General features: G+C 44.2%; 1 protein-coding gene across 3 annotated transcripts in view; it reads right to left on the bottom strand.

The window, feature by feature from the left end:
- Positions 1 to 26,211, bottom strand: part of MYLK (myosin light chain kinase) — a 1,478,514-nt gene that overhangs the window by 760,460 nt on the left and 691,843 nt on the right. For all 3 annotated transcript variants that reach the window (XM_085647312.1, XM_085647311.1, XM_085647313.1), the window contains 4 exons: positions 21,558 to 21,606; positions 10,103 to 10,268; positions 3,306 to 3,471; positions 2,005 to 2,023 (listed from right to left, as the gene is read on the bottom strand). In XM_085647312.1, coding sequence (XP_085503438.1) covers positions 2,005 to 2,023; positions 3,306 to 3,471; positions 10,103 to 10,268; positions 21,558 to 21,606 — 400 coding nt within the window. The remainder of the gene's footprint in view (positions 1 to 2,004; positions 2,024 to 3,305; positions 3,472 to 10,102; positions 10,269 to 21,557; positions 21,607 to 26,211) is intronic.

Raw genomic sequence — 26,211 nt, 5'->3', positions numbered from 1 at the left:
TTCTGTCTACTGTACAGATAAGTTTTGGTTATTTACCCCTAAGTATTCCATCAGCTAAGTTTCCACAGGTGCTCTGCACTGGGAGTGCTCCTGGCAGATGAGCACCAGCTTCTTACACTGGTCATCAGCTCCCATGACAACTGTGAGGGTACCCTATCAGAGAATGTCAATACAAGTCCCCAAGAACTGACACCACTGCTCTGAGGCTCTTTAAAGAGCTACTCCAAGGGCATGATCTAAGCCTCAGTCTCGGGTGGTCGCCTCCAAGGCGAGGTTCAGTTTGGATAGGCTTTTCTATGGAACATTTCCCTTGAAGATTGACTCAAGTCTGAAGAGAGACCCCCTCCACAGTTTTGCCTGCTCAATAATCTGTTCATGGTTTTCGGTAGTATAAGGATTCTGAGCTACAGACTAAGGGCTAGATGTATGAAAATAGGAATAGAGATTACTTAATTGAATTTTTTTGTGAATCGAAATTATGTGATCGCTATTCCTTATGTATGAAACTCATTGAATTTCATTTAGTGATTCGGAGTAGGTTACAAATCGACTTACCTCGTGCATATTAATGATGTAGGTGACAATTTGTGACCCGCAGCGATTTGCTGCCATTAACAGGGGTGGTGGCCTGCTGGGAGTCACCAGATCACCATGTCTGTGATTGCTTTTAAATAAAGAAATTTGGGGGGGGGCATGTTCCTTAAGTTGGGCTCTAAGTTTCTGTCAGCTGTCAAATTAGAAAAGAAGCTGGTTTTATGAGCAAAGTTTTTGTGGCATGAATTCGACTCTTCAAATCACTTTAAATGGGGGACTGAGAATGGTGGGGAACCTGGACAATTGTTCACTTTGCCCATGCCTTAAAATGTCTCCGAGGATCACACCTGGAATAAGAGGATGTCTGGTGCCACAGTGTGCAGGCTGCAATATGAAACCTCTGAACTCACTGGCATCAGACATCATGCATTTCCTGTGGTGCACAGGTCAGAATGCGATGGGGGGCACAGGAGCGGGGACAGGGAGCAGAAAAGTCTTGGTGGTGGGAGAGGCAGATGAGCTCTGTGAGGGGGTTGGCACAGGAGACGAGGGGTGGAGGTAAGGGAGGAGTCACAGGGCAGCAGGTGGTTTATGGACAGAGGAGACATGGGAGAGGTGGGAGTGACAAGAGACGGAGAGCAGCACAGAGAGGGGGACCAGGGGAAAGAGGGAAGTGATAGTGCAGTGGAGGATGGGAGGCATTAGTGAGGTCCAAGGGCCAGCAGAGACATCAGGAGGCACAATATGTGATGCGGACCACAGGCTCATTACACAGGAGCAGCCTCAGTGCACTACAAGGCAGGCAACATAGTTAACACCACTTCTGCCTTTTGCCCTGTTGCTCACTGACCTTTTATCAGCTCAGCAGCAGATCAGTGTCAATAAAGAAAGGTTGTGTCTCTTTTTTCAAACTTCAATTTTTGTGGGCACTTTTGTAAAAATTGTGAGATCTTAACAAAAGTGCCTATTTCGAATTCTTTGCAAATCGTAAACTTGCAATATACTAGGGGTTTGGCCATAGTCAACCCATTCTATGTTTCATTTCAGAGACTCAAATAAAGGCCAAATACCTGGTGTGGAAGGGGTACATCAGTGGTTGATAAGCATTTTCAAGGAAACAAAAATAGAGCAGATATAAATTAAGGATATTCATGAAGGTAAACCATGCTTGATTGTTGTACCCATTGAACACTTGTACAACTTTAACCCCTTGCGCAGTGCGCGAATTCCCCGCTGTGCGGGCGAATTAATGAGTGGGCAGGGCTCGGACGGCCCCCGGCGGTCCTCCGCACACGCCCGTGACGTTGGACGGCCGGGGGCCATCCGAAGCACGCAAGGGGTTAAATACCTAATTTATAAAATAAAAAAACAGAACAAAAGAGACCACACATTATTCCCAATGCCCACTAATCCCAAAATAACAGCCATGGCTTGTAAAATAAAAAATCAGCACATAGAGGGTACACATACCTGTCTGTCGTATCTGAACCTAAAAGAAGATAAATAGAAATCAAAGTAAATAATTCAGAATGTGAAATAAACAACATTAACCTACTCTGCATGCTTGGTTTACTGTAACAGTAAACTAGAAGTCATGCCCCTTGTTACACATAAAGCCTCACTTACCCCGAACCTTTCAATGTGAGTGCTGATCTAAAACATCCTGGATGTTACCAGTGAGCATGAAGTGTGTACATTCTTCAAGAAGAAAAGTGATTCAGTGACAAATTTACATGCATGTGATTGCCTCATGGGCAAATATTAAGTTCACAAGCAATTTGAGAAAATAACCTATAAATTGCCCTTTTCTTGAAATTTGTATATGTATGCTTTGATTGAACACACATTAGAATTGTAATTAATGGCACAGCTAACATACTCAGACGTGATGTCAGTACATTCATAAAGATCTCCAAAATTCCAATATTTGGCTCTCTGTCTCTCCTTTTTTAATTTAGAACATTCTACCCTCAGTGGCTGGAATAATAGTCTCATAGCCATTCCGCATTGGGCTATACCGGTTGTTAGAAGATTAAAATAATCATTTGGTTCATGTGCATTGATTGCATTGTTTTCAACTGTGGGGTCAGTATTTCTGGTTTAAGTGTGTAGCCAAATGCCAACGCCTATGAATTTGTGGTGGTGTCCACAAAATATGGCAGGTCCATGGTCTATTATGGTAGCCCCTTAGGGCTGCATGATATTGTGAGACTGCAGTTGGGCATGTGAGGCAGTACTAATGCATAGGAGTCTGCATGTGGGAATAAGGGCTGTACATATGCATATTATGGCAAAGCTGGCCTTTTGGTGACGTCAGCACTTGAATGTACCTTGAACGAGGCAGTACTAATGCATAAGAGTCTGCATGTGGGAATAAGGGCTGTACATATGCATATTATGGCAAAGCTGGCCTTTTGGTGACGTCAGCACTTGTATTTACCTTGAACGAGGCAATACTAATGCATAAGAGTCTGCATGTGGGAATAAGGGCTGTACATATGCATAGGATGGCAAAGATGGCCTTTTGGTGACGTCAGCACTTGTATTTACCTTGAACGAGGCAGTACTAATGCATAAGAGTCTGCATGTGGGAATAAGGGCTGTACATATGCATAGGATGGCAAAGATGGCCTTTTGGTGACGTCAGCACTTGTATTTACCTTGAACGAGGCAGTACTAATGCATAAGAGTCTGCATGTGGGAATAAGGGCTGTACATATGCATATGCTGGCAAAGCTGGCCTTTTGGTGACGTCGGCACTTGTTATTTACCTTGAACGACAAGCTCTGTAGACAAGGAGGCTTTTCCCGAGGAGTTCTTTACCACGCAGGTGTACGTTCCACCATCAGCCAGACGAACATCTTGAATTTCCAGAACGTGTAAACCAGACTTCTCGACCATGTTGAAACGATCACTCTGCTGCAACTGTAAATCGTCCTGAAGCAAAAGATAACAAGATGCAGCTGATGGAAACAGTCGCCTATTCAAGCAAGTGGCGCAACAAAACCCACTGCATGTGTATGATACACTGAATGAGTGTAACAATCGGCTTGCTTTGTTTTTACTCGCAAGGCTAGCACTCAATCGTATTAATCATATCAATGAATGAATGAAGTTGTTGTTAGGCGTGCAGAGTAGGGTAATTTGGGGTAGTCACAGTGAAACCGAATGTGAGCAAATAAATAACACACCATTAAATGACCAAATTAAAAAACAAACAGCGAAATCCATGGAAGCAGATAAGGCACTACTTCCTTTTCATTTTAGTCAGAGTTTTAGTTTGTGTTATAAGTTTATGTTTGTTAGCCTTTCGAATCCTCTTAAGTGATTTCACTCTGTGATGACAGTTCCTCATTACGGTGTAAGGCAGTAACAGTGCAGGAGACCAGATAACAGAAAAGCGACCCATCAGAATTAATCTAACACAACAGAAATAGAGTTACAGATTAAAAGAAAGCCATGACAAGCTAGATTTGTACCAACTTGATGTTTGTCAACAAACCGACTTGGTGTTTCAGTACTCTTGCTGACTTGAGGAAAACATTACATATGTTAATGTCCTTCCCAGGCTATGAAATTAAGGGGTATCTGAAGGTGGGCCCTGCCAAACAGGTACTGATTGGTCCTCTATATATATTCGTCAGTGTTCATAATCAGCGAGGGATTGTGTTGTTATACGACTCAGACGCTAGATGTCAGTGTTGGCTTTCTAAAAGGCAGGCAGATTCAGCATCAAAGGGTTATTGAGGATTCAATATAGTCTTTTATTTCCTGCTTATGTCCGCACTGCAGCGAGTTGGCGGAGGTTCTACTGAATCGGAAATGGAGCAAACCTCACTTAAATTGGCAGAATATTAAGCAGTTTAGGCCCTCTCTTAAGTAAGTGACATTAAAAGCCTAAACAGAGCAAACGTTGGAGGGGGGGGGGGGGGGGTGGGGGGGGGGGGGAGGGAGATTCCTGATAGGAGGAGCTAGAGCGGGAGAAACAGAGTGGTAGTTTGAGAGAGCGACTTTCACAGCCACAGTGGACAGAGAACCTCAATGTATGAGAAGGTACAAGAGGCAATCAGCTGTAACTAAATCCCCTCCTTCTTCTACCCCTCCCTTTCTTCATATCTTCCTCTAGTTAGCAAGCTAAAGCCGAGAGGAAGATTGGAGCAGTTTCACGGTGTCCCTGCAGGGGCGCTGCAGTCCAACGATCCATCCTTCACCTTTTTAGGATCCTATGAGTGGTGACAAACCAAGTGAAACCAAACAGGAGATTTTCTTCCCCTTCAGTGCAAGATTTCAAGATCCTAGGGGAAAAGGTTCTTGACTAGGTGGCTACCGAGGCCTGGTGACACACCAAGTTTTCATTTAACTATAACTCAGTGGAGTATGGAAAAAAAAAGCCGGCTCAATGTAGGTTTGGAAGAAGGAGTCCCACATACATGTATAAGAGATAAACACTCCCTTTGAGAGTTTATGAAGGCTGAGGAGTAGTGTTTGGAGAGGCTCATCTTTGCTGTCATCCTGCTGGCATATCTCTAGTCACTCTACATCCATGCATCATTAAAACCCGTTGCTACAATACCCCACAATACATCAATCAGGGTGAGTAGCGCTATCCTCCTAGAACAAAACCCTTCCTGGTACCAGTGACTGTGGTTACTCTGGCTGAGATGGGCAACTGTTGCCACATATAGTTTATTTTTTATATAGAACCTGAGGTGGCCTTTTTCCTCCATCACCTGCTGACTCAAGGCAACACTTGCACTGGGCCACCTAGCTGAGAGAAGGTATCTGAAGTGACTACCACAGAAGAGGACTTCTATACTTTAAACCTGCACGATGGGAAATCGGACACGGAAAGGGTAAGTTATCTTGTCAGAGTTCTTGTGCATTTGACTGAATAAACGAGACCCTCTCAGATTCTAGGAGAATTGACGCTTGTTTAGAAGTTTTAATGAAACTTGTAAGAGAACTAAAGCGGCAAAATGTAAGACTGCCAGTACTCACTTGATGGATTGTACTCAAAGGGGCCTTATTTTGAAACTTTTCTGCACTAGTTTTAGTAGAAAAAAATTCAGAAGACTTTGCGTCTTAGGGAGTATTGAAAATCCTGCAATTTTTGGAGTAAGAACTGACTGTAGTATTTCCTCCATCATGTTATCTAGTATGGCGGAGACAATGTTGCCAGGGAATTCTACTCTGGATTTAGCACTTTCTTCACTAATAGCCAGATTTTACACCACCAACTTTTTCGAGTGCTAGCCCTAATTTTTTAAAAACATTTGCCCGGTACTGTTGCACACCTAAGACATTGGGCCTGATTACGAGTGGGTCGGAATTATAAGTTTGAAGGTATTTAACACATGCAATAATTATCGCATGCGTTAAATAACTCAACCTTTGTTAAACTATGTCAGGTCAAATTTACAGACATTTAACAGTGGAAAAACATACGGTATTTACTGTATCATTCAGATTTTTGCGTGTTAAACACAAAAATGTGCATGTTATTCCCCCAAACTCGTAATTGATGTTATGTGAGTTTAGAAAGCATCTGAAAACCCTCCTGTTTTAGTCCTTTTATCTCTGGCTGTGTTATCCTTGTCGTGCTCGCGCCGGGACACTATTTGGAGGGGAACAACCTTTACAACGCAACTTTTACAACGCACTACACTTACAACGCATTTTTTACAACGCAAAATCCATTACAACGCACTACACTTACAACGCATGACACTACAACGCATTTTTAAAAACTACCTTTACAACGCATTCCATTACAACGCCTACCATTACAACGCATAATATTACACTACACTATCCAACACTTACCCTACTGTTGCACCCCCTGGAGTTAGAATAGTAATTTTTACCCCTATACTATCCAACACTTACCCTACTGTTGCACCCCCTGGAGTTAGAATAGTAATTTTTACCCCTATACTATCCAACACTTACCCTACTGTTGCACCCCCTGGAGTTAGAATAGTAATTTTTACCCCTATACTATCCAACACTTACCCTACTGTTGCACCCCCTGGAGTTAGAATAGTAATTTTTACCCCTATACTATCCAACACTTACCCTACTGTTGCACCCCCTGGAGTTAGAATAGTAATTTTTACCCCTATACTATCCAACACTTACCCTACTGTTGCACCCCCTGGAGTTAGAATAGCAATTGTTACCCCTATACTATCCAACACTTACCCTACTGTTGCACCCCCTGGAGTTAGAATAGCAATTTTTACCCCTATACTATCCAACACTTACCCTACTGTTGCACCCCCTGGAGTTAGAATAGCAATTTTTACCCCTATACTATCCAACGCTTACCCTACTGTTGCACCCCCTGGAGTTAGAATAGCAATTTATACCCCTATACTATCCAACACTTACCCTACTGTTGCACCCCCTGGAGTTAGAATAGTAATTTTTACCCCCATACTATCCAACACTTACCCTACTGTTGCACCCCCTGGAGTTAGAATAGTAATTTTTACCCCTATACTATCCAACACTTACCCTACTGTTGCACCCCCTGGAGTTAGAATAGTAATTTTTACCCCTATACTATCCAACACTTACCCTACTGTTGCACCCCCTGGAGTTAGAATAGTAATTTTTACCCCTATACTATCCAACACTTACCCTACTGTTGCACCCCCTGGAGTTAGAATAGTAATTTTTACCCCTATACTATCCAACACTTACCCTACTGTTCCACCCCCTGGAGTTAGAATAGTAATTTTTACCCCTATACTATCTAATACTTACCTTAAATGCAATTTAATATTATGCGTTGTAATGGTATGCGTTGTAAAGGTAGTTTTTAAAAATGCGTTGTAGTGTCATGCGTTGTAAGTGTAGTGCGTTGTAATGGATTATGCGTTGTAAAAAATGCGTAGTAAGTGCATGCGTTGTAAAAGTGTGCGTTGTAACGACATACATCCCTATTTGGAGTATCTGTGCACGCTACAAGTGCATATAACATAACATAACATAACATATGTAGCACACCCAGTAAATAATGTATCCTGTGTTATTGTTATTTAACAGGTGCATTAAATAGCATCTAAATTGGTGATCGGGCCTTCAGTAGGGAAAAAGCTATAGGTCCAGAAAGGATCTAAATATTTACCTTTCATTGCAGGGAATCCGGTGTGCTTGTTTCAACAGAAGCAAATTAAACCCAGCAAGTTTGGACAGCATTGGCGTGTATCATTTTTGGTGGTAATTTCTCACTGATGCAAGCGTCTTCCATCCATCCTTCTAGCTCAACTTTTTTAATTGCAGGTGAAACATGAAGGTGATACAAGTCTTTGTTCTTAGAGACAATGCCTATACACCTTTTTATTCTTCATACTTTCATGTATTTTCCACTTTAGTTCAGATAAGCTTCACTTAATTCAAAAAAGGGAAAATTCCACCAAACACCAATACAGACTCCTCCAAATTTGGAAGAATGTATAGGTGTATAAAATAGGCATTGGTAAAGCCAGTAAGTCTGACACTTTGTTAGGGAAGTTTTCGGCAATCATCAAGAGATTTTATATGTCGCCCCCATTCCCCATGATTAAGCAACATTTTGTGCTATGACAGCGTGGAAGCTGGAAATAAGGATGGTTGATGAAGAGAATTTGTACACAGCAAAGCATTGCGTAGTGGATACTTTTGAGAAACGGTGAGTATTTTCATTGCATCTGTAAGATAGTCCATAAGCCTCACATCTTTAGTTTGAGAACAAAAAAGCCCTAAATACAACAACTTTAAAACTGACACTCATTTGTGAATCACAAAGTTCAAACAGTTGCTAACATTTGCAAATTAGGCAGTTTTAAACTTGTAAAGACATGCTGTATGTGGTTTGTAAGCTATGGAAGACTGCATGCATTGGACCTTGCTGCAAACAATGTTTGTGGAAATATCAGAGAAATCAACAGTAAAAACTGTCCCACCAGACCATTAAGCAGGCTCACAAACATAAAAAACAGCCCAGCACTGACCTGTCAGGACATCCCTTCTGGCACTGAAAAATTGCACTATAACCCAGCCCCACCATGATCATGACAGCAAAATGAAAAAAATAGCACTGCGTATTAATGACAGGTTAAAGGGATCTCCAATCTTTTCTGCAGCAAGAGCTACGCTTATTCCAGTAAAACCATTCAGAGCTACTAATATTATCTGTAATAGTAACCACATCAGACGCTACATTAGTGGCCACCCAAAGCAAGATTATCTTAAGTGATCACCTCAGTGTATTATGCAAAGTTGCCAGCAGTAAAGTAAAAAAAAAAAAAAGAAACGTTTTTTCCAATGTGGAATGCCTCTACGTGGGTAATATGTTGTGATCTTTTGAAACGTGCTGCATGCGCTAGTCCTATTCCATCTCCATGGTAGCATTCTGTTGCACAGTTTGCTTCAGGAGTAACTGTGGGCTGGCAGCAGGAGTTGGTGGCTTATCCCTTTCAGCTTAATAAAAGCCTTAAACCTTACCTTGAAGCGTCCTTAAAATATAATACATATCCGGCATAGATGTAATGCCCCTGACATTAGGAGAAATTAGTCTCCCCAATGCCTCATGACTTATTACTCAACTATCAGCTTTAAATATGTTTTGGAAATTCCACCATTGTTTTCAAACATCAGCTTATGAGTTCTGAAAAATACACACTTTTCAATTTTGGTACAAATATATTAATTCAACTAAGCACAAGCTTCTAATTTAGTAGGCTGGCCTGCACACAGGAGAGCTACTTACAGGTAGCTGGAGAGCTACCAGTAGCTCACGAGCTACTCGTTGGAGAAGCCTAGAGCAAGAACATTTACACAAAAGGTCATAAATCATCAACCAGCGAAAGAAGTACATCAAAGAACACACATTGGGTCTTAATTACAAGTTACATTTCACAAGTGCACTCTAATAAAAGGACTAGTTGATGTCCCAGCATCAAACCCTAATGGGAACACAACTGGAACAATGTAGCTATCCCTAAAACTCCAGGACCTTGATGAGAAGCCCGTCTAAGCTATGGAAAATCATAAAAAACATGAAAGGCAATGGCTGAAAGGGGCTGACCTAAAGTCTACCCTCTATACTTCTTACTGCAGGTTTTCAATAACTGATAACATGAGGAATTCCAAAAACTAAGCCGGTCTATAGCCAGACCTACAATAATGAAACAACTGTGGTTGCCTTAGCCCTATGATCCACGGTGGCTGCAGAAGCTTCTGCTTACATGTGCACACATGAAATTTCTACAGACAGGAAGCTATACTGAATCAATAGGTGACACTGGGCATAGCAAAATTACTTGCTTAAAAAACACAGTAGGCAATTAAAGGAGGAGGAAGAGGGACACAAGGGTGGTTTGATCAGTGTTTACAGGCCTTCTAATAAATGGCAATCAGAACTTTTATCTGACCCTTTCAGACACAGACTTCCTCAGACGTGAGATGTGGAACAAGTGTAGCATTGACGAGTTCATAGAAGGGATTCTCAACCATCTATTCAGCGTTACTCTGGGCTGCAATGAGAAGCAGACTTTGTAATTCATCGGTGAGATTCACTTACCTTGAACCAGTTTACTTGAGGGGGTGGCCGGCCGGTTATTTTACAGGAGAACTTCCCCATTTGGCCTTCTTTGACAATCACTTTACTGGGCTTGGTGACAAACTTTGGTGGACTTTCACCCCAAATGCCTGCCTTGTTATCCACCGCTGGACCCAACGGTCGCCCTCTAGAACACAAGCATGAAAGCAACTTAAGATATGACAGTATTTAAATTATAGCGGTTATGTCTTCATTTAAAATGTATCAATTTACAGTTCACCAACTGAAGAACATCAATATAAAGTGATGCATCAAAAATGCACATTGTAGCAAACACTGGACATAAAATTACACAGTTGCAAATGTATTTACGAATCGGTTAATTATATGGAAAATTCTTAAAAATATGAAACAATCTCACCATAACTACTAGTATACATGTAATGGCACGATGATGGGAGAGTAACAAATCTTGAGGGAAAAAAGTCTTTAACCTATCAAATTTCTAAGAAACAAGGGATATCTAAGGAGTGGAGACCATTTTGAATTGCAAAACACACAAGATGATCGACGGGCTGGACTGTACCCATGAGGCACAGGGTCAAGACCGATTTGCATATGGCTGGGTTCAAACTGGAACGGCATGGTGAGCAAAAAAGATGATGGATTTAGGCCCAGATCTCTGTACTGGGGTGAATGTATGACATTGTTCTGCATTCTGTCCATCACTGTTGTTTTTGCATTTGTCACCCGAGTGGGAAGGGTATGCCCAGACGTGGGTCCCGTGCTCTCCATGCCACTGGAATCACACTATCCTGGCTGAAGAGGGGTGAAACCCCGAAACCGGTCCTAGGATGCTTGTTTCCAGTCCAGTGAGGACCTGGCTTGGCAGTTCGGGCTGGACTGTACCCATGAGGCACAGGGTCAAGGCTGATTTGCATATGGCTGGGTTCAAACTGGAACAGCATGGTGAGCAAAAAAACGATGGATTTAGGCCCAGATCTCTGTACTGGGGTGAATGTATGACATTGTACTGCATTTTGTCCATCACTGTTGTTTTTGACCATTTTGAATTGAACATAGCTTTAGGTGGCACTCATGCAGTCTTTCCCTTGAACATACACAGCCTCTCAGAGATTGTGATTTTACATCCCATGAATATATTCAGACTTGATGGGGGCTCGTGAAGGTTCACTCTATTCAATCCTTTTATGTCGCATTGCATGAATCTATTTAGAGTTGATAGAGGCAGCTATGAGAAAGGAAACATCCCTACATTTGAGCGATGGATGATGGAGGGAGCTGCTTATGTGAACTGTATTACAATGTAACAAAAGAAAATTCTACACCAGAGAAGTAGGTTTCTGAGAGTGGAGCAAAAGTCTGTAGAACAAAGGGATAATTTTTTCTGCTGTTTCTTTGAGTTTTGCACCCCATTTGGCTTGGAGGATCGTAACAGTTATGAGAAACACTAAACATTAGCTTTCCCTAAGAGCCTTCTTTCAATCCTTCAGGAATTACATAGGCAGAAATGGACATATGTAGTCAAAGATACAGAGGGAAAGATAACAAAATAACCATTAAAAATGGATTTAGACAAAGCTGCAGGCTGGTGCCCCTTGCTCTTCTCTTTATTTATAGCAGCTTTATCTGCTGTATTAACTGCATCAAGGGGCTTAAGACCAATAAGGTCTATACCTTTTATATGCAGACGGACTGGTCATCATGCACATGACGAAAATAGGCTTAAAAAGGAAATTAGAGGCGTTTTATAATTATTGCAGCAAGAAGAAACTGATAGAAAATCTGTATAAAACCAAAGATATGGCTTTCGGGAAAGGAAAAATCAATTATAAGTGCGATCTAGGCGATACAAAAATATAAGTTAACAAATATAAATAAATTGGGATGCGGTTTGGGGAGAAACTACAGTGGATTGGAGCATATAGAATCTTTAAAAGGAAGAGCTTTATCCTCAGTAAGTGGGCTTAAAAAGTCAGCCTCTCTCGCTATGTTTTGCCAAGAATTGGAGAGGAATTGTTAAGCCTAAGTGTTAATCTTAATTGGCATTATGAAGAAGGAAAATGTATAAAAAGATTGCTGCCATTACCAAGTTCAACAATGACCCAGGCTATGAGAATAGAAACAGTTGCAATGGCCTAGAGTTGGCATACAAGAGGTTGTAAGATTTTGGCTACATTTGGAAACCAGAGGAAGTCAAAAAATGTCAACCCTCTGTAAAAATGAGATCTTACAAAGTGAGATAAATTACCAAGGGAGGTTAGAAATTCTTTAGGAGCTATATGTAGGAGATTAACAAACGTAGGAAACCAAAACCTAAAAATAGGCATTACCAAGGAGGAACTCCTCATACTAACAAAAAGTTATGCTAGAGAGCACGATATGAAGGACTTGAGTTGGAAAGTATCCACTCAGTTACTGCAACACACATGGCAAAATTGGGAGGGATTTCCATGTATTCATGCCTAACCAAAGCTTGCAGTGTAGATTTGAGCTAAACCTAAAATGTGATTGTTTACATATCATACTGGATTGCCAGAGTTTACTGCTTCCACAAAAACTATCTTTAAAGCCAATTGTCCTGAAATATGATATTCTAACATGCAGGAAAGTGGACGAATTTCTGTTAGATATGAGGTATCTAGTTATTTTTGTTAGCTGTGGAGGAATCTTTTAAGGAATATGAATTATCTAGTTTTAATATTAACCACTAGGTTTTGTAATTGATGTATGAAAATCATGTGAAAGATTGCACACTGCATTGTCACTTTTAAATGTTAAACTGTATTTATATTGTATTGTTTTATGCAGGTATTTTAGGGTTGTTTAAAGACTAAGGTCTTAATAAACAATTTTTGACTGACTAGTGACTTATCATTTGTAGGAATCACAGCCAGGTACGGATGTCTACATAGTGTTTTGACTACTGCCACGTAATACAGGTTGAATAAAACTGGGATTTGTCCTGGAATGGATGACAATTTATAATGCTCTTTTTTGACACATGCCTTTAAAACTATTACAAGTATATCTTAAGCATATATACATAAATGGTTTACAATTGAAATAGGGGACCCCTAGTTTGGTAGCATCACACTATTGCACCTGACCATACTTATGCGTCACCGAAAAAGGTGATCGGACTGGGATAAGCTACACTACTGTAAAAAACATTTTTCCTTTCTTTTTTTGAGAGATGTTTGGATAATGTAATTTAACTTGTCATGAGTGATGTAATGTATGGAGATATAAGCAATGCTTTGCAAGGGCTCAAGTTATAGTTAGCTAACTGAATAGTCACCATTTCAGTGTTTTCTGTTTTTTTAAGCATGTTTTTAACTCATTTTAACACCTAACTATAATATCACTTTAACTTTTGATTTTGTCAGTTGGTTTTTAGAGTTGTGTTAACATAAGCTAAGATCTTAATTCCATAACTAACTATAACATCACTTTAACCTTCGTCTTTTTTCATTGAATTTCTAGTTTTTTTTAACATATTCAACTACACCTTCACTGCGCACAGTCTTCAGCCATTCGCAGCAGGAGGTTGGCACAGGCCAACCCCCTGCTGGTGGCAAACCCACCGCTACCTGACCTCCGTGGTATGCTTGCTGCCCCTGTCCCCTTACTGCATGCCTTTCATTCTCCATCTGTGCGCACCTCTCCCACCTTCTGCTCTTTGTGGTCAGTTTGCTGCAACTGCCTCCCTCATGCCTGCGCTCTGTTCTGCAACTGCGTGCGCTCTCCCGCCTGCCCTACATGATCAACTTGCTGCCACTGCTCCCTTCCTGTCTTCCCACTGCTCTCAGTCTGTATGCCCCTGGCCCCTCCAACCAGCCTGCCTGTCTGTGCTGGTCTGATTGCGGCCTCTGGCCCCATTCTGCCTGCCCTCTATTAACTATCTGCATGCCCCTGCCCCTTTCTTCCAGCCCTCTGTGGCCATTTTACTGTCCCTGCCGACCTGCCCTATGTGGCCAGATTCCAGCCCTTGCTCTCCCTCATCCTTCATTCTCTGTGCACATGCCACTGCCCCTACCTTCCACCCTCTATAGTCAGCTGTACTGCCCCAGCCCATGCAGGCCTTTACCCTGCCATCAGCTAGCTGCCCTTCCACCCTCCTCCCTGCCCTTCATTTTACAGGCCCCTTCCCTTCCCCCCTCATTCCAGCCCTGTGTGGCCATTGTGCTGTAACTGCCCTTCCTCCCTGTCCTGCATGGTTAGCTTGCTACCTTTTTCCTGCCATCTGTTGTCAGAGTCAATGCACCTGACTGTTCCTTCTTGCCCTGCATGGTCCGATGTGCTGGCACTGCTCTTCTACCTTGGCCCTTGTAGTTAGCTTGCAGTCCTTTCCCCCTCCTGCTGCCCTTGGTTGTCCAAGTCTATGCCCCTGCCACTGCCACTGCTCTTCCACCTTGGCCTCTGTGTTTAGCTTGCTGCTCCTACCCTGCTTGTCACTGCCCTCCATTGTCTATGTTACCACCATGCCCCCTCTCTCTTTCCCTTCATGTTCAATTGTGCTGCCACTGCCCCTCCCGCCTACCCAACATGGTCTGCTTGCTGCCACTATCCCTGACCCCTCCACCCAACCTGATCCATTGTGCAGCCCTTTCCTCCCCCCCTTATTGGTCCATTGTTCTGCCACTGCCCATCCGGCCATCCCTGCATGGTATGTTGTGCTGCCTCTTCCCCCTTCCCCCAACTTCTGTTTGAGTCCAGACCCTTTCCCCCCTCCCTTCTACTCTGCATGGTCCTTTGTACCCGCACCTACCCACTCCTTCTTGCCCACCTTTGTTGATTGTGCTACCACTATCTGTCTGGCTGGTCATGCATGATCTATTTTGCTGCCACTACCACTCACACCTGCCCTGCATGGTAAGCTTTCTACCCCTGATCCTGACCCCTTCCCACCTTGCTTCTGTTGTGCTTGTGTGGGCCCCTGCACCCGCACTCCTGCCCTCTACGGTCTGTTTTGCTGCTACTTCTCCTCTGTCCTGCCCTCCATGGTCAGTTTGCTCCCCTTGCCTCACTCCCCCTGCCCTCAGTTGCCCGTGTGCAATCCCCTTTTCCCTCAATATTGCACTCCATGGTCCATTGTCTGGCCACTACCCTTGCTGGCTGACCTGCACCGTCAGCTTACTGTCCCTCCCACATCCCTAGTGCAGTCCATTGTCAAAGTCTGTGTCCATACACCATTTTTCCTGCCCTTCATGTCACAGCCTCTCTCACCTGTCCTGCTTGGATGGCTTGCTGATCGGCCTTCCTCCTCGCTTGCCTCCACGGACTGGTATTCTGCCCCTGCCCCTCCCGCCTGCCCTGTGTGGCCCGTTGTGCTGGCACTACTCCTCCCACCTGCCTGGAGTGGTAAGCTTTGTGCAGTTGCCCCAACTTCCTTTGGTTTGTTCCAAGGTTCACGCAACCCAAGTTAAACAAAATAAATGGCAGAGCACTGCCTTCACATCACCGGCCAAAAGTGCCAGATCACGCTACCCCTCCCCTCTGCTCCACGCCTGATCCAGCCGGAACGAACCCTCTGACACATGTTGCACAGCGTTGCCTCACCCATGCCTCTTGGCTCCTGACGGCTGACTTGATGGTGGCATCCTCCACTGTACGGCCTACCAGTAACGCCTCCTGAAACTTGTTCTCACGAACATAATTTTTGGCACCACCGCTCAGATGTTGCATGCTAGGCTCCCGCCTGGGTATTACACAGTTCCTCTACCTCCACACCTACCAAAGGAGCAGACAATTCTAGAGGTGAGACCTACCTCTAGGCAAAGCGCTGTTCTTGGTATGAGGCCACTGGGGTCATCACGGTTCTGAGGTCATCACAATTTTGGCCTTCTCCCCTTCCTTAGCCACATCCACCAGTGGTTCATGGACAAGTTTCTCCTACAGTAACCTCCTGATCATTACGAGGGATGATGCTACTGCAGCAAGACCTGCTCCCACTCCTACCTCAAGTACGCACATCCTCTTAGCGATTTGTTTCCCACCAGCCTTTTGCCCACGAATAATGAGAAGCTGTACCATAATTTGTCCAAGATTGTAGGGAAAGTTGACCCGCCCTATACCTACACAATGCCCAAGCTGCCTTGACAACCCACTTCAAACCTCTAGCCAACCTGCATCATGAGTGTTTTCTCCTTCACCAAGCCCGCAAAATGCCAGAGGAATCCCTTGATGAATTCTATGCAGTACTCCAGGAGCTTGCAAGCACTTTCACCCTACAAGATGAGCAAGATAAGATCCAGTTCATTTGGGGTTGCTCTTCCGCCAAGCTATGAGAACAGATATCCCAAGCCCCCGCATGACTGTGGAGGACATCCTCACTATGGGCCAGTTAAAAAAGCTGTCAAAGTTCAGCAGCCCACAAGGAGGTAATCCTTTAGTGCGCCATCAAGACAAAACCAATCAAACAGCTGCTAGGGCCATGTCGCTTTGCAGTAAATATGACCGTCCAAAGATGCCTCTAACAAACAAGCTGTGCTGATGGTGTAGTGGTGCTACCCCACATTCTGGAGACTACCCAGCGAAAGGGAAGAAATGCTTCACATGTGGGAAGATGAACCATTTCACCAAGGTTTGCAACTCATCACACCTGCTGAAAAGGCCCAGGAAGAAAACAGCCAACTGTGTAGAAATGATATCTGTATTCACAGAAGATGGCATGGATGACAATGCCTCAGAAGGGACTGTTTGCATCATACATGCAGTCAAACTGACCCAGAGTCATGCCAACCATGCCCCACTGCTGCAAGGTCACAATAGAAGGACAGCCGTTCATGGCCCTTGTGGACACACAGGTGCTGATCAACATACTGCCCCTAGCTCTACACCAGTAGTTGCACTCTCTGCGGCACATCACTCACACACTGCCAGAGTGTATGCTTTTAGCATCACTACAAGGCTCACTCTTGCCAAGGTCTTCAGTATTACAATCAGACACTGAGTACAGTACACAAAGGCCTATGTCACCAGAGATGGGTCTGATATGCCATTGAGCACGGCTGAACGCCTGTGGCTAGTCCAGATTGCTTGTGGGATCCATGCAAGATCTGTGGACGCTCTTCTCAGCGAATTCAAACACATCTTTCTAGGCATTGGTTGACTAAAAGACTGAGTAGTCCACATGCACACCAATCAGTCAATACAACCTGTCGCACTGCGCCACCCCCATGTGGCGTTTCACCTCTTGCCAAAAGTAGAAGTGTAAATACAGAAGCTAGAGGCCGTGGACATGATTGAGAGAGTGGAAGGACTGATGCCCTTGATTCTCACCTAGCATGGTTGCCCGCAAACCGAAACAACTTGGAGAAGTTAAAATATGTTTCGACATGAGGCTTCTGAAAATGGCCATAAAGAGGAAAAGACACATAACCCAGAGCATGGACGACAACGTAGGAGAAATCTCTGGCTCCCGAAGGTTCTCTAAAATGCACCAGAGGTCTGGCTACCATCAGATTCTCCTTGCTCTTAAGTCCTGACACGAAACAACATTCTCCACCCACTTTTAAATTTTTAGGAGTTTTATATAGCGTGAACAAAGTAGAACCAAAGGTATCAGAGCGCATTACATGAGCACCAGTTGCATTACAGATGGACACATTCATTTTTGCAGGCACGGGAAGATTAAGTGATTTGCCTAGAATCACAGGATGTTGAGCATCCCTTCTGAGACTTAAACCCGGTCCTGCAGCTTCGAGGTTGCCCACTCTAGCCATTATGCCACATCGTTTCCTCACCTTGCTTTGAGGTGACACAAGTTCCTTAATTTTGAGATCTCCAGTGCCTCCGAAGTGTTTCAGGACATTATCAGGGGTGTGCTGGCTGATCTTCAGGGAGTCTTAAATGCCATTGACAACATTCTGGTCCACACACCCACAGTTGAACACCTTCACTAAAGGCGGTGTTCAAACGCCTCCAAGACCTTGGAATATGAGTTTCTCAAGGTAGAGATATGTTTCTTGGGCTACCACTTCTCCGCCCAAGGAGTCACCCCTGACCCAGCCAAAGTCCACGACATTCAGTCCGCACCAGCACCAACCACAGTCACTGGTGCCAGAAGTTTTTAGGGCATGGTCTCCTATTGCAGCAGTTTCATGCTGAACCTCACCGGACCACTGCAGGACCTCACAAAGGCATTGACCCCTCTGGCACTGCGACACTGAGCAAGAGCAATCCTTTCAGAACACCAAGCAGGCCCTGTCAGAGAACACCACGCTCACCTATTTTGGTCCAACTAGACACTGAGTTGGCAGTAGAGACCAGCCCTACTGCCCTGTGGACAGTTTTGTCTCAGAAAGAACAATGTGGGAAGTGGATCCCCATCGCATCTGCAAGCCGCACCTGACCCTTACTGAGCAGTGGTATTCCCACATCGAAAAAGAGGCCATTGCGATCAATTCAGGGTGTTGTCATTTCCACAGTTATGCCATATGACCACCCATTCACAGTCAGCACGGATCACAAACCTCTAATCCTGCTGTTTAAGGGATCTGCCACAAATCTAGAAATAGATACTCCAGCTACAAGAATACCACTTTATAGTGGAGTAAAGGACCGGTAACCACACCCCGTAGACTACTTGTCGCAACTTGGAGGGCAAACCACACCTCAGGAAGAACAGGAAGCTGCTGATGCGAAGGAATATGTAAGGATGGTCGTGGAAAAGTCATGTCCTATACCTGTATCCTTAACCGACATCATAGAGGCCACCAAAATGGGTGACTGCATCCAGCAGGCCAGAGCAGCGACTCGGTCGGGGAAGTGAAATGCCATCCCCACAGAACTATCCCAGAAGATGGCGGAAGCCCGGAGTAAATTAATCTCCCTGCATAATGTACAAGATGAGCTCACGGTCAGGATGTATGGGTGTCTGCTAAGAGGGCCCCAACTTGTCGGACTGACCATCCTAAACCCCGGATGGTGGATCTTTGCCTACGGTCCCACCAAGGGGTCATCAAAACTAAATAAAAGGCTTCACAGCAAAGTGTGGTTTCCCAGTTTCGACAACTGAGTTGAACAGACAGTGAGACAATGTGACCTATGCCAAACCACTGGGAGGCCAGACCCTGCCATCCATCATCACGGAACAGGTTCCAGAGAATTTGTGGCACCATGCCAGTGCAGATTTCATCAGTCTCCTGGATGGCAGTGATTTGTTAGTAGTCATAGATGATTTCTCCAAATCCCCGGAGGTGGAGTTTGTTAAAACCACCTCCGCGGAACAAACTATTATAAAACTGGAGAAAATCATGGCCACTCATGGCCACATAAGGGAACTCCACACTGATAATGGGCCCTTTTTAATGTTCTTGACCTCACCATCTCTCTTCTGTCTCAAAGGACCAAGCACCACAATATCAACCTCCAATTGGCCTCAAGCGATCAAGAGATTCATGAGGACTATCACCAAACCAATCTATTCAGCATAGGAGGAGCAGCAGTGCGTCAAAAAGGCCATCCACACATTTCTGAGAGTCTATCGCCTGACCCCTCATACCACCACAGAGGTAGCCTCCGGTATTCTCTGCTTTGGACAAAGGGTCGGCATGCAATTCCACACTATCCAAAGTGGGAAAAGACAAAAGACCCCAGTTCCAACCATTCAAGCACACTCCAGATGACAAGAACAGAACCAATATGTGTCACAGTGCAGAACCCAAGCATCTGTATTGGGGACTGGGTAATGGGGAGAGATAGGCATGGACTGGAGAATGTTCTGGCTCCCGGTCGAACGTCACCTGTGGCAAGTTTTTAGGATCCAGGGGACAATGGTGTCAGTGTCAAGAGGTCGAGAGACAGTCACCCTGAATGTTTCCTGCTTCAAATGGTACCATGGAGGTCCTGAGGTGCAACCAGGACACAGGGACTTTCATCCAGCAGATGACCCCTCGTCTGGAAACTCTTATGTCCCCGAAGAGTAAGTTGACCCTCCTGTCCCATGAAATTCCCCCGTTAAAGTTAGGTCAGATAACTATAACTCGCGCGCCCGCAATCCAGTGCTCATGACGTCACATATTACATCACTCATGACATGGTCAGTGGCATCACTCATGACATCACTGATGACATCATCCTTGTGATAGAGTGGCGGTTGCGCGAGTTATAGTTATCTGACCTAACTATAACGGGGGAATTTCATTGGTTTTTTACGAGTGAAATGTCCAGCTAACTATAACATGTGTGAAACCTATGGTTTATTAAGTGAATTTGCAAGGTTTTTTAAATGCTAATTCGTAACTATAACGTGTGTGAAACCTATGGTTTTTTCAGTGAATTTGTACGGTTTTTTAAATGCTAAGTTATTTATTTATTATTATTTATTTTTTTCAGGTTTTTCACCGTGCGCGCACCGTGAAACTTTTTATTTTTTTTTAAATCACGAGGTGCGCGCACCGTGCGCGCTCTGTGGGCGCTCGGTGCGCTGCGCGCACCGAGCACCCACGGGTCGTAGTCCGTGCCGTGCGCGCTCAGTGCGCGCACCTCGCGATTTAAAAAAAAATATATTGTTTTTTTCTCCCTTGGGGGTCCTTCTGTGACCCCCTGACCAAGGCTAGGAGGTCAGGAACTGTCCACTCTGCCCCCTTTTCAAGTTCTCCACCTTTTTTTTCCACCCCCTCAGACTGCGAGAGACAAAATGGCGGCCGACACTTCCTGGTTTCGACCGATTCGAATGTTTACCGACATCTAACAACCAATCAGAATTGCGCTCGCGCCCAGCAGGGTGCGCGCACAGTGCGCGCACGGTGCGCGCGTATAGATATTGATATGCTTTTAAATGCTATTTTCTCAGGAAATACTGAACAGATTTACACCAGACCTGCAAAAGACACTTCCTTGACCTTATGGCTACCTCTCTGCCAAATTTCAGCCGTTCGGGCTGTAGCTGTGTCTAAAGGTCCTATGGAAAAATGCATGGGGAAAACGTGTTTTGGGACCCCCCCCTTTTTCTCAGCCCCCGCTTGACGAATCACCCCGAGACTTTCAGGGTAGGAGCTGAGCAGAGCGTCCCATTAGTTTTGAAAAATTCACAAGGATTCGTCAACCGGCGCCAAAGTTATTCAAAATAGAATTTTGAGATTTCCTATGGAAACTAGGTTGTAACTATAACCATCTACTGGCGACCGCCAGTAGATAATATATATACACACACACACACATATATATACATATATACATACATATACACACAGATATATATCAATACACACAATGGTAATAATTATGAATAATTATAAAAATACATTTAAATACTTACTTTTGCTTATCTCAGAAATAATTTCCCCTCAGATGTAGGGACTCCCTTGTTAATGTAGAAACACTTACCTGTGATGAAATCACTCCCGATGTACTGCCTGTAATTGAGTTGCATCCAAACTATCGCTTTTTGAAACCCAGTTAAGAAAATATTAATACATTCACCACAAAATAGCATTTACAGGCTTACCCAAGGAGTTTAGTGCTGGAAGGTAAGCCATATTTCTTCACACCAGTATCTGTAAAAAAGATACGAAACAGTGTATGAATAATGTCAAAATATTGTTTGTTTTCTAAGTCCATGTTCTAAAAACACTAAAATGAAATTGGCTGAAAAGAGGAGATACATATTTTAATTGAAAATATATTAAGGTTAGAGTGAACTATGCAATTTGGTCTTCAAAAGAGCATGAATTTATCTTTTAAAACCAAGAAAACACTAAATAAATAAATTATATATATATATATATATATATATATATACACACTAAAAAAACAGTTTAAATTGATGTTTTAGTAAAGTGTTGAAGTGGCACAAAAACTAACATTAACAAAAAATGTGACATTCATGCGTTATAGTTTACTGAGCAGACTATAAATTGCACCTCCGCAGTGCATTGTTTAGGACATGTTAAGTGCGTCATTGATAACATCACCGTTGACATCTCAAATTACATAATTCTTGACATTGCTGTTGACATTCATGCTACTGCTCCTCAAATTACTCTATAAACCATGGGTCATTTAAAAAAAAAAAGTAAGGAGTAAAGGGCCAACAATTATATATAGCAGTGCTTCACAAACTTTTTAGAACCAATAACTTTCGTGACCCACCTAGCCTTAACGGACACGATGTAGGTAGGCAAGAATTTTAATGTAATAGTTGGCGTGTTCTCAAAATTATAGGAATTACCAAAATGACATACTCATTACAAGCATTTTGCATTCCTCTTTAACAGCAATTGTTAATGTCACAACCTTAACCACGCCCTTCGGGTGGCCAATATATTTTTCTGCCGATAAAAGTAGCAGATGGTGAATGCACTGGAAGCTGGAAAACCTTTAAGATTGGGGTGCTGGCCTATCGCATCTGCTCACTAAAATCACAAGAGTTGTATATCAATGGGGTAACCCGATAGACCACTGGACTCGGGTAACTAGTGGTACATAGAAAAGTAGTCACAGTTGAGAAATTTTGCAAATCAACAGACAACACATATGTGGTTAATAAGCACAAGTTGAGACAACACCAAAAACTGAATGCGATGAATCGCTGTGATTTGATCAATTAAGCTAAGGTTGTCAAGAGGATCTATAGTTCAAAAGACAGCCTGAATTATACATTCAAACTTTTTGGTCAAAACAGGTGCATACAAGGTGATAGGTGGGGGTCAGTGCAGGAGAAGTGCAAGTGTACATCCACATTAAATTTCTGAAACCTATCCAGCCAGATTTCTGGCAAATACACACAATGTAACAACATAAACAACAGATGCAGTTGTAATATCACTGTCATCCAGGTTTTGAGATGGAATGAAAGAAGAAAAGTCGACGTTTCGACCCCTGTGGGGACCACCAAACTGTAAGTCTTGGGAGTGGGGTATTCTTCAGGACCAGAGGGTAAAAGGGGTAGCACCAACGTCAGCAGGAGTCCTTCGTGCTAGGTAATAGGAGTGTGGGCTTGGTTAGCTGTCAGATGCCTCGATGCTTCCCTGGAGCCACAGGTTACTTATGAACCTTCTGTGTCGCGCTACTAATCAGCCTACCATAGAAATTCTCTACATATGCTTTTCCCCAAATCTTTATGGAGCTCTACAGGCCCACACTCCTATTACCCAGCACGAAGGACTCCTGCTGACGTTGGTGCTACCTAGCTATGCTAGCTTCACACAAAGTGTAGCAAATGTATTTAGCAGAATAGGGGTGAGCGTGTAGTATGCAGCTGGTGGTGCATTTTGGAGCATACTTTCACAAACTTGTTATTAAACGGGTCGTCAATAACCCCCTGCTTCAGCAGCTACAGCGGGGGTGGAGTCCTTGATGGGCCTCTTCTGTCTGCAACTTGACAGACAAAGGCTCATAATTAACATGAAAGGATGGGTGAGTGAAAGGGTTGATGGATGGATGAAAGGGTGGATTGATGACTGAGTAAAAGGATAGATGTAAGAATGGATGAGTGAAAAGATAGATGTAAGAATGGATGAGTGAAATCGCGGAAGGATGGATGGATGAATGATTGAAAGGGCAGATGGATGAATGAGTAGATGGCTAGAAGGGTGGATGGTTGAGTGAGGTGTATGATTGACTGAAATGGATGGTTGAGTGAAACGGGTGGATGGATGGATGAATGGGAGGATGGATGGATGGATAAGTAAAATCCGCTCCTTTATCGACTACTCTACAAAGGCACCTCCTGGTGCACTCCTGGTTGAGGGAAGAAGTCCACTTAATTCCAGAGGCCCTCAGAAGGCAAGGGGACCTCATCCCCCCCACCAACAGTGTGCTGATAGGCGAGTTTGCAGAGTGGTGGAGAAAGGGGGCATGGCCTCCTGCGGCTGCTGGCATTCTTTTTTACACCAAGGGAGCTGGTGCAATGCAGCTCCCTGTGTGTAAAAAGTAAAGTGCTCCGCTTTCAGCAAGTGAGACCAAAATCTTCTCGCTTTCTAAACCAGAGCACTTGTTTGCTATAGCATGGCTGGAGCGGTGCTCCCACTAGGACATAGCAAACTTCAATGTCCCAGGGTGGGCACGCCGGGACATTGCTGGAGCCGGCCCTGGGGGTGGCAGTCCCCAGAGCCATGTATGACCCCCTAGAGGGGGACTGTGTAGCCCCTCCTTTGGTCAAGTTAGCCCCGGGAGGAAGTGGTCCCTGGGGCAGCGTTGGGAGAAGCACCACCTACATTTTTATACAGCAGTGCCCCAGGGACGTGGTGGTCCCCGCGTATATAATAATGGAGTTACTGCACCAAGGAGGTGGAGGTCCCTGGGTTGCTGGGGTGGCTGTAGGGCCTCAACCCACAATATTTTTAAATTGCATTTCTACTCGTGGAGGTGGCAGTCCCCAGCACTTTCAACAGCCCCAGGAGGGGGGGCCCCTTTCTATAGTTTAATAATGCCCCTGGGACCTGGCCCACCCAGAGGCCTATAGTAAACAAAGATCAGGAGCTCTGTGCTTTATTTCTTTTCTCATTTTCAGCGCGAGTCGTGAATCCAACGTGACTCCTTTCACCCCCAAGAAGCGTAGGGAGTCAGGGTGTTTCCATCCTGCCCGGTTATATTATTTTTTTACGTTTTAGCTTGAGACTCGGTTTAACCGAGTCACAAGATGGCTGCCAACACATCCTGGTTTGAAGTGTTGCATCCAATCAGATCTATGGCACGAGATCGGGAGGGGTAGAGGATCTACTGCAGCCTCAGTTGTATGTCTGGGAAATCTTTAAATTTCTCAGCAACTACTGAACAGATTTACACCAAAAGAGTGCTTTTTGGACCACCCGCTACCTCTCTGCCAAATTTGATGTAATTCTGTTCAGCAGTTTGGGCTGTAAAGTTTAATATGGAAATTAACATGGAGGTAAAGGGTTTTTGGACAGTGTCAGGATTTGGCGGAGCTGGCTTGTTTTGCGCTCCATCGGGAGCTGGGAGCCTATGCCGGCTGGTCTCTTCACCCAGCAACACAGCTGGGTTGGAGATTTAACAGTGCACATGATGGTTTGGCGGATGTATGACGTAACAACGCGAGTCATTACAACGCGTGCAGTTACATCGCGGTCGTTACAACGACTGCGATGTTACTACGCTATGCCATTACAACGCAAGTCTTTACATCGACTTGCGCTAGATGGTGTGCTAACATTAGAAAAGCGTAATTTACTATTCCAACTCCAGTCCACTTAACAGTAGGGAAGGTGTTGGGATAGTAAACTACACTATTTGTAATGTTAGCACGCCATCTAGCGCAAGTCGATGTAAAGACTTGCGTTGTAATGGCATGCGTTGTAAATCCACTTGCGTTGTAAAAGTTTCGTTATAATGGTAGTGCGTTGTAAAAGTTGCGTTGTAAAGGTTGTTTACCTGGTTTGGCCATCCTAAGATGGCCGGCCAAACCATCATGTGAACTAACAGCAATGCATTCCTCCTTCCCCTGCTGCAGTGCTGTGGCCTTGCCCCACAAAGACTCCGCTAAAGGACGAAAAATAAAACGATCATTTTTTTTCGTTTGCGTCTGCGGGCAGGGGGGGTGATGCTCCTTTGCCATAGTGGAGGAGCGGCTGCTGTGCAAAAGACTTCAGGCAACGCAGGCTTCCAGATACCGCTAACCTAGAGCAGCCCAGCCTGTTACTTTCATCACAAGCAGGGCTCAAGTCAAGGGTACCCGGGGAAGATGCTGTCTACCCACTCGTTTCACAGGGTAGATTCCATCTACCCTGCCAAGAAGTTGAGCCCTACAAACTTATGCATTCAGCAGCGCCTGCACGTTGTCTGCTTTAGTGCCCAGCAGCAATGTGCAGATGAGGATGGAGCTTATCAGGTTACAGCTGGGCCCATAACAAAGGCAGGAGATAATAAGAGGCAATCAGGCCTCTCTTTGTTGGAGTATCTTTGCTGGGAGCTATTGAGAGCCTCACACTTAAAGCAACGGAGAGGAAACAAAGTCACACAGCTTATGACTTTACAGGTAGTTAAAAGACGCAGGCTTTTGACTTTCCTCAGTCCCTGTATATAAGAGATATGCATGCAGAGTAAGAATGTCAGATGTGTTGGTCTGTCCCTCTGTTTGCACAAATAACAATTTAAATACCATTATTTGTTTTTTTTAGCGCTACCAATGCATCGTGTCAGAG

The sequence above is a fragment of the Triturus cristatus genome, chromosome 3_2, assembly GCF_964204655.1.
Source record: "Triturus cristatus chromosome 3_2, aTriCri1.1, whole genome shotgun sequence".
NCBI classification, from domain to species: Eukaryota; Metazoa; Chordata; class Amphibia; order Caudata; family Salamandridae; genus Triturus; species Triturus cristatus.
Note: the sequence above shows the minus strand (reverse complement) of the source record. Positions and strands in the feature narration are given on the sequence as shown.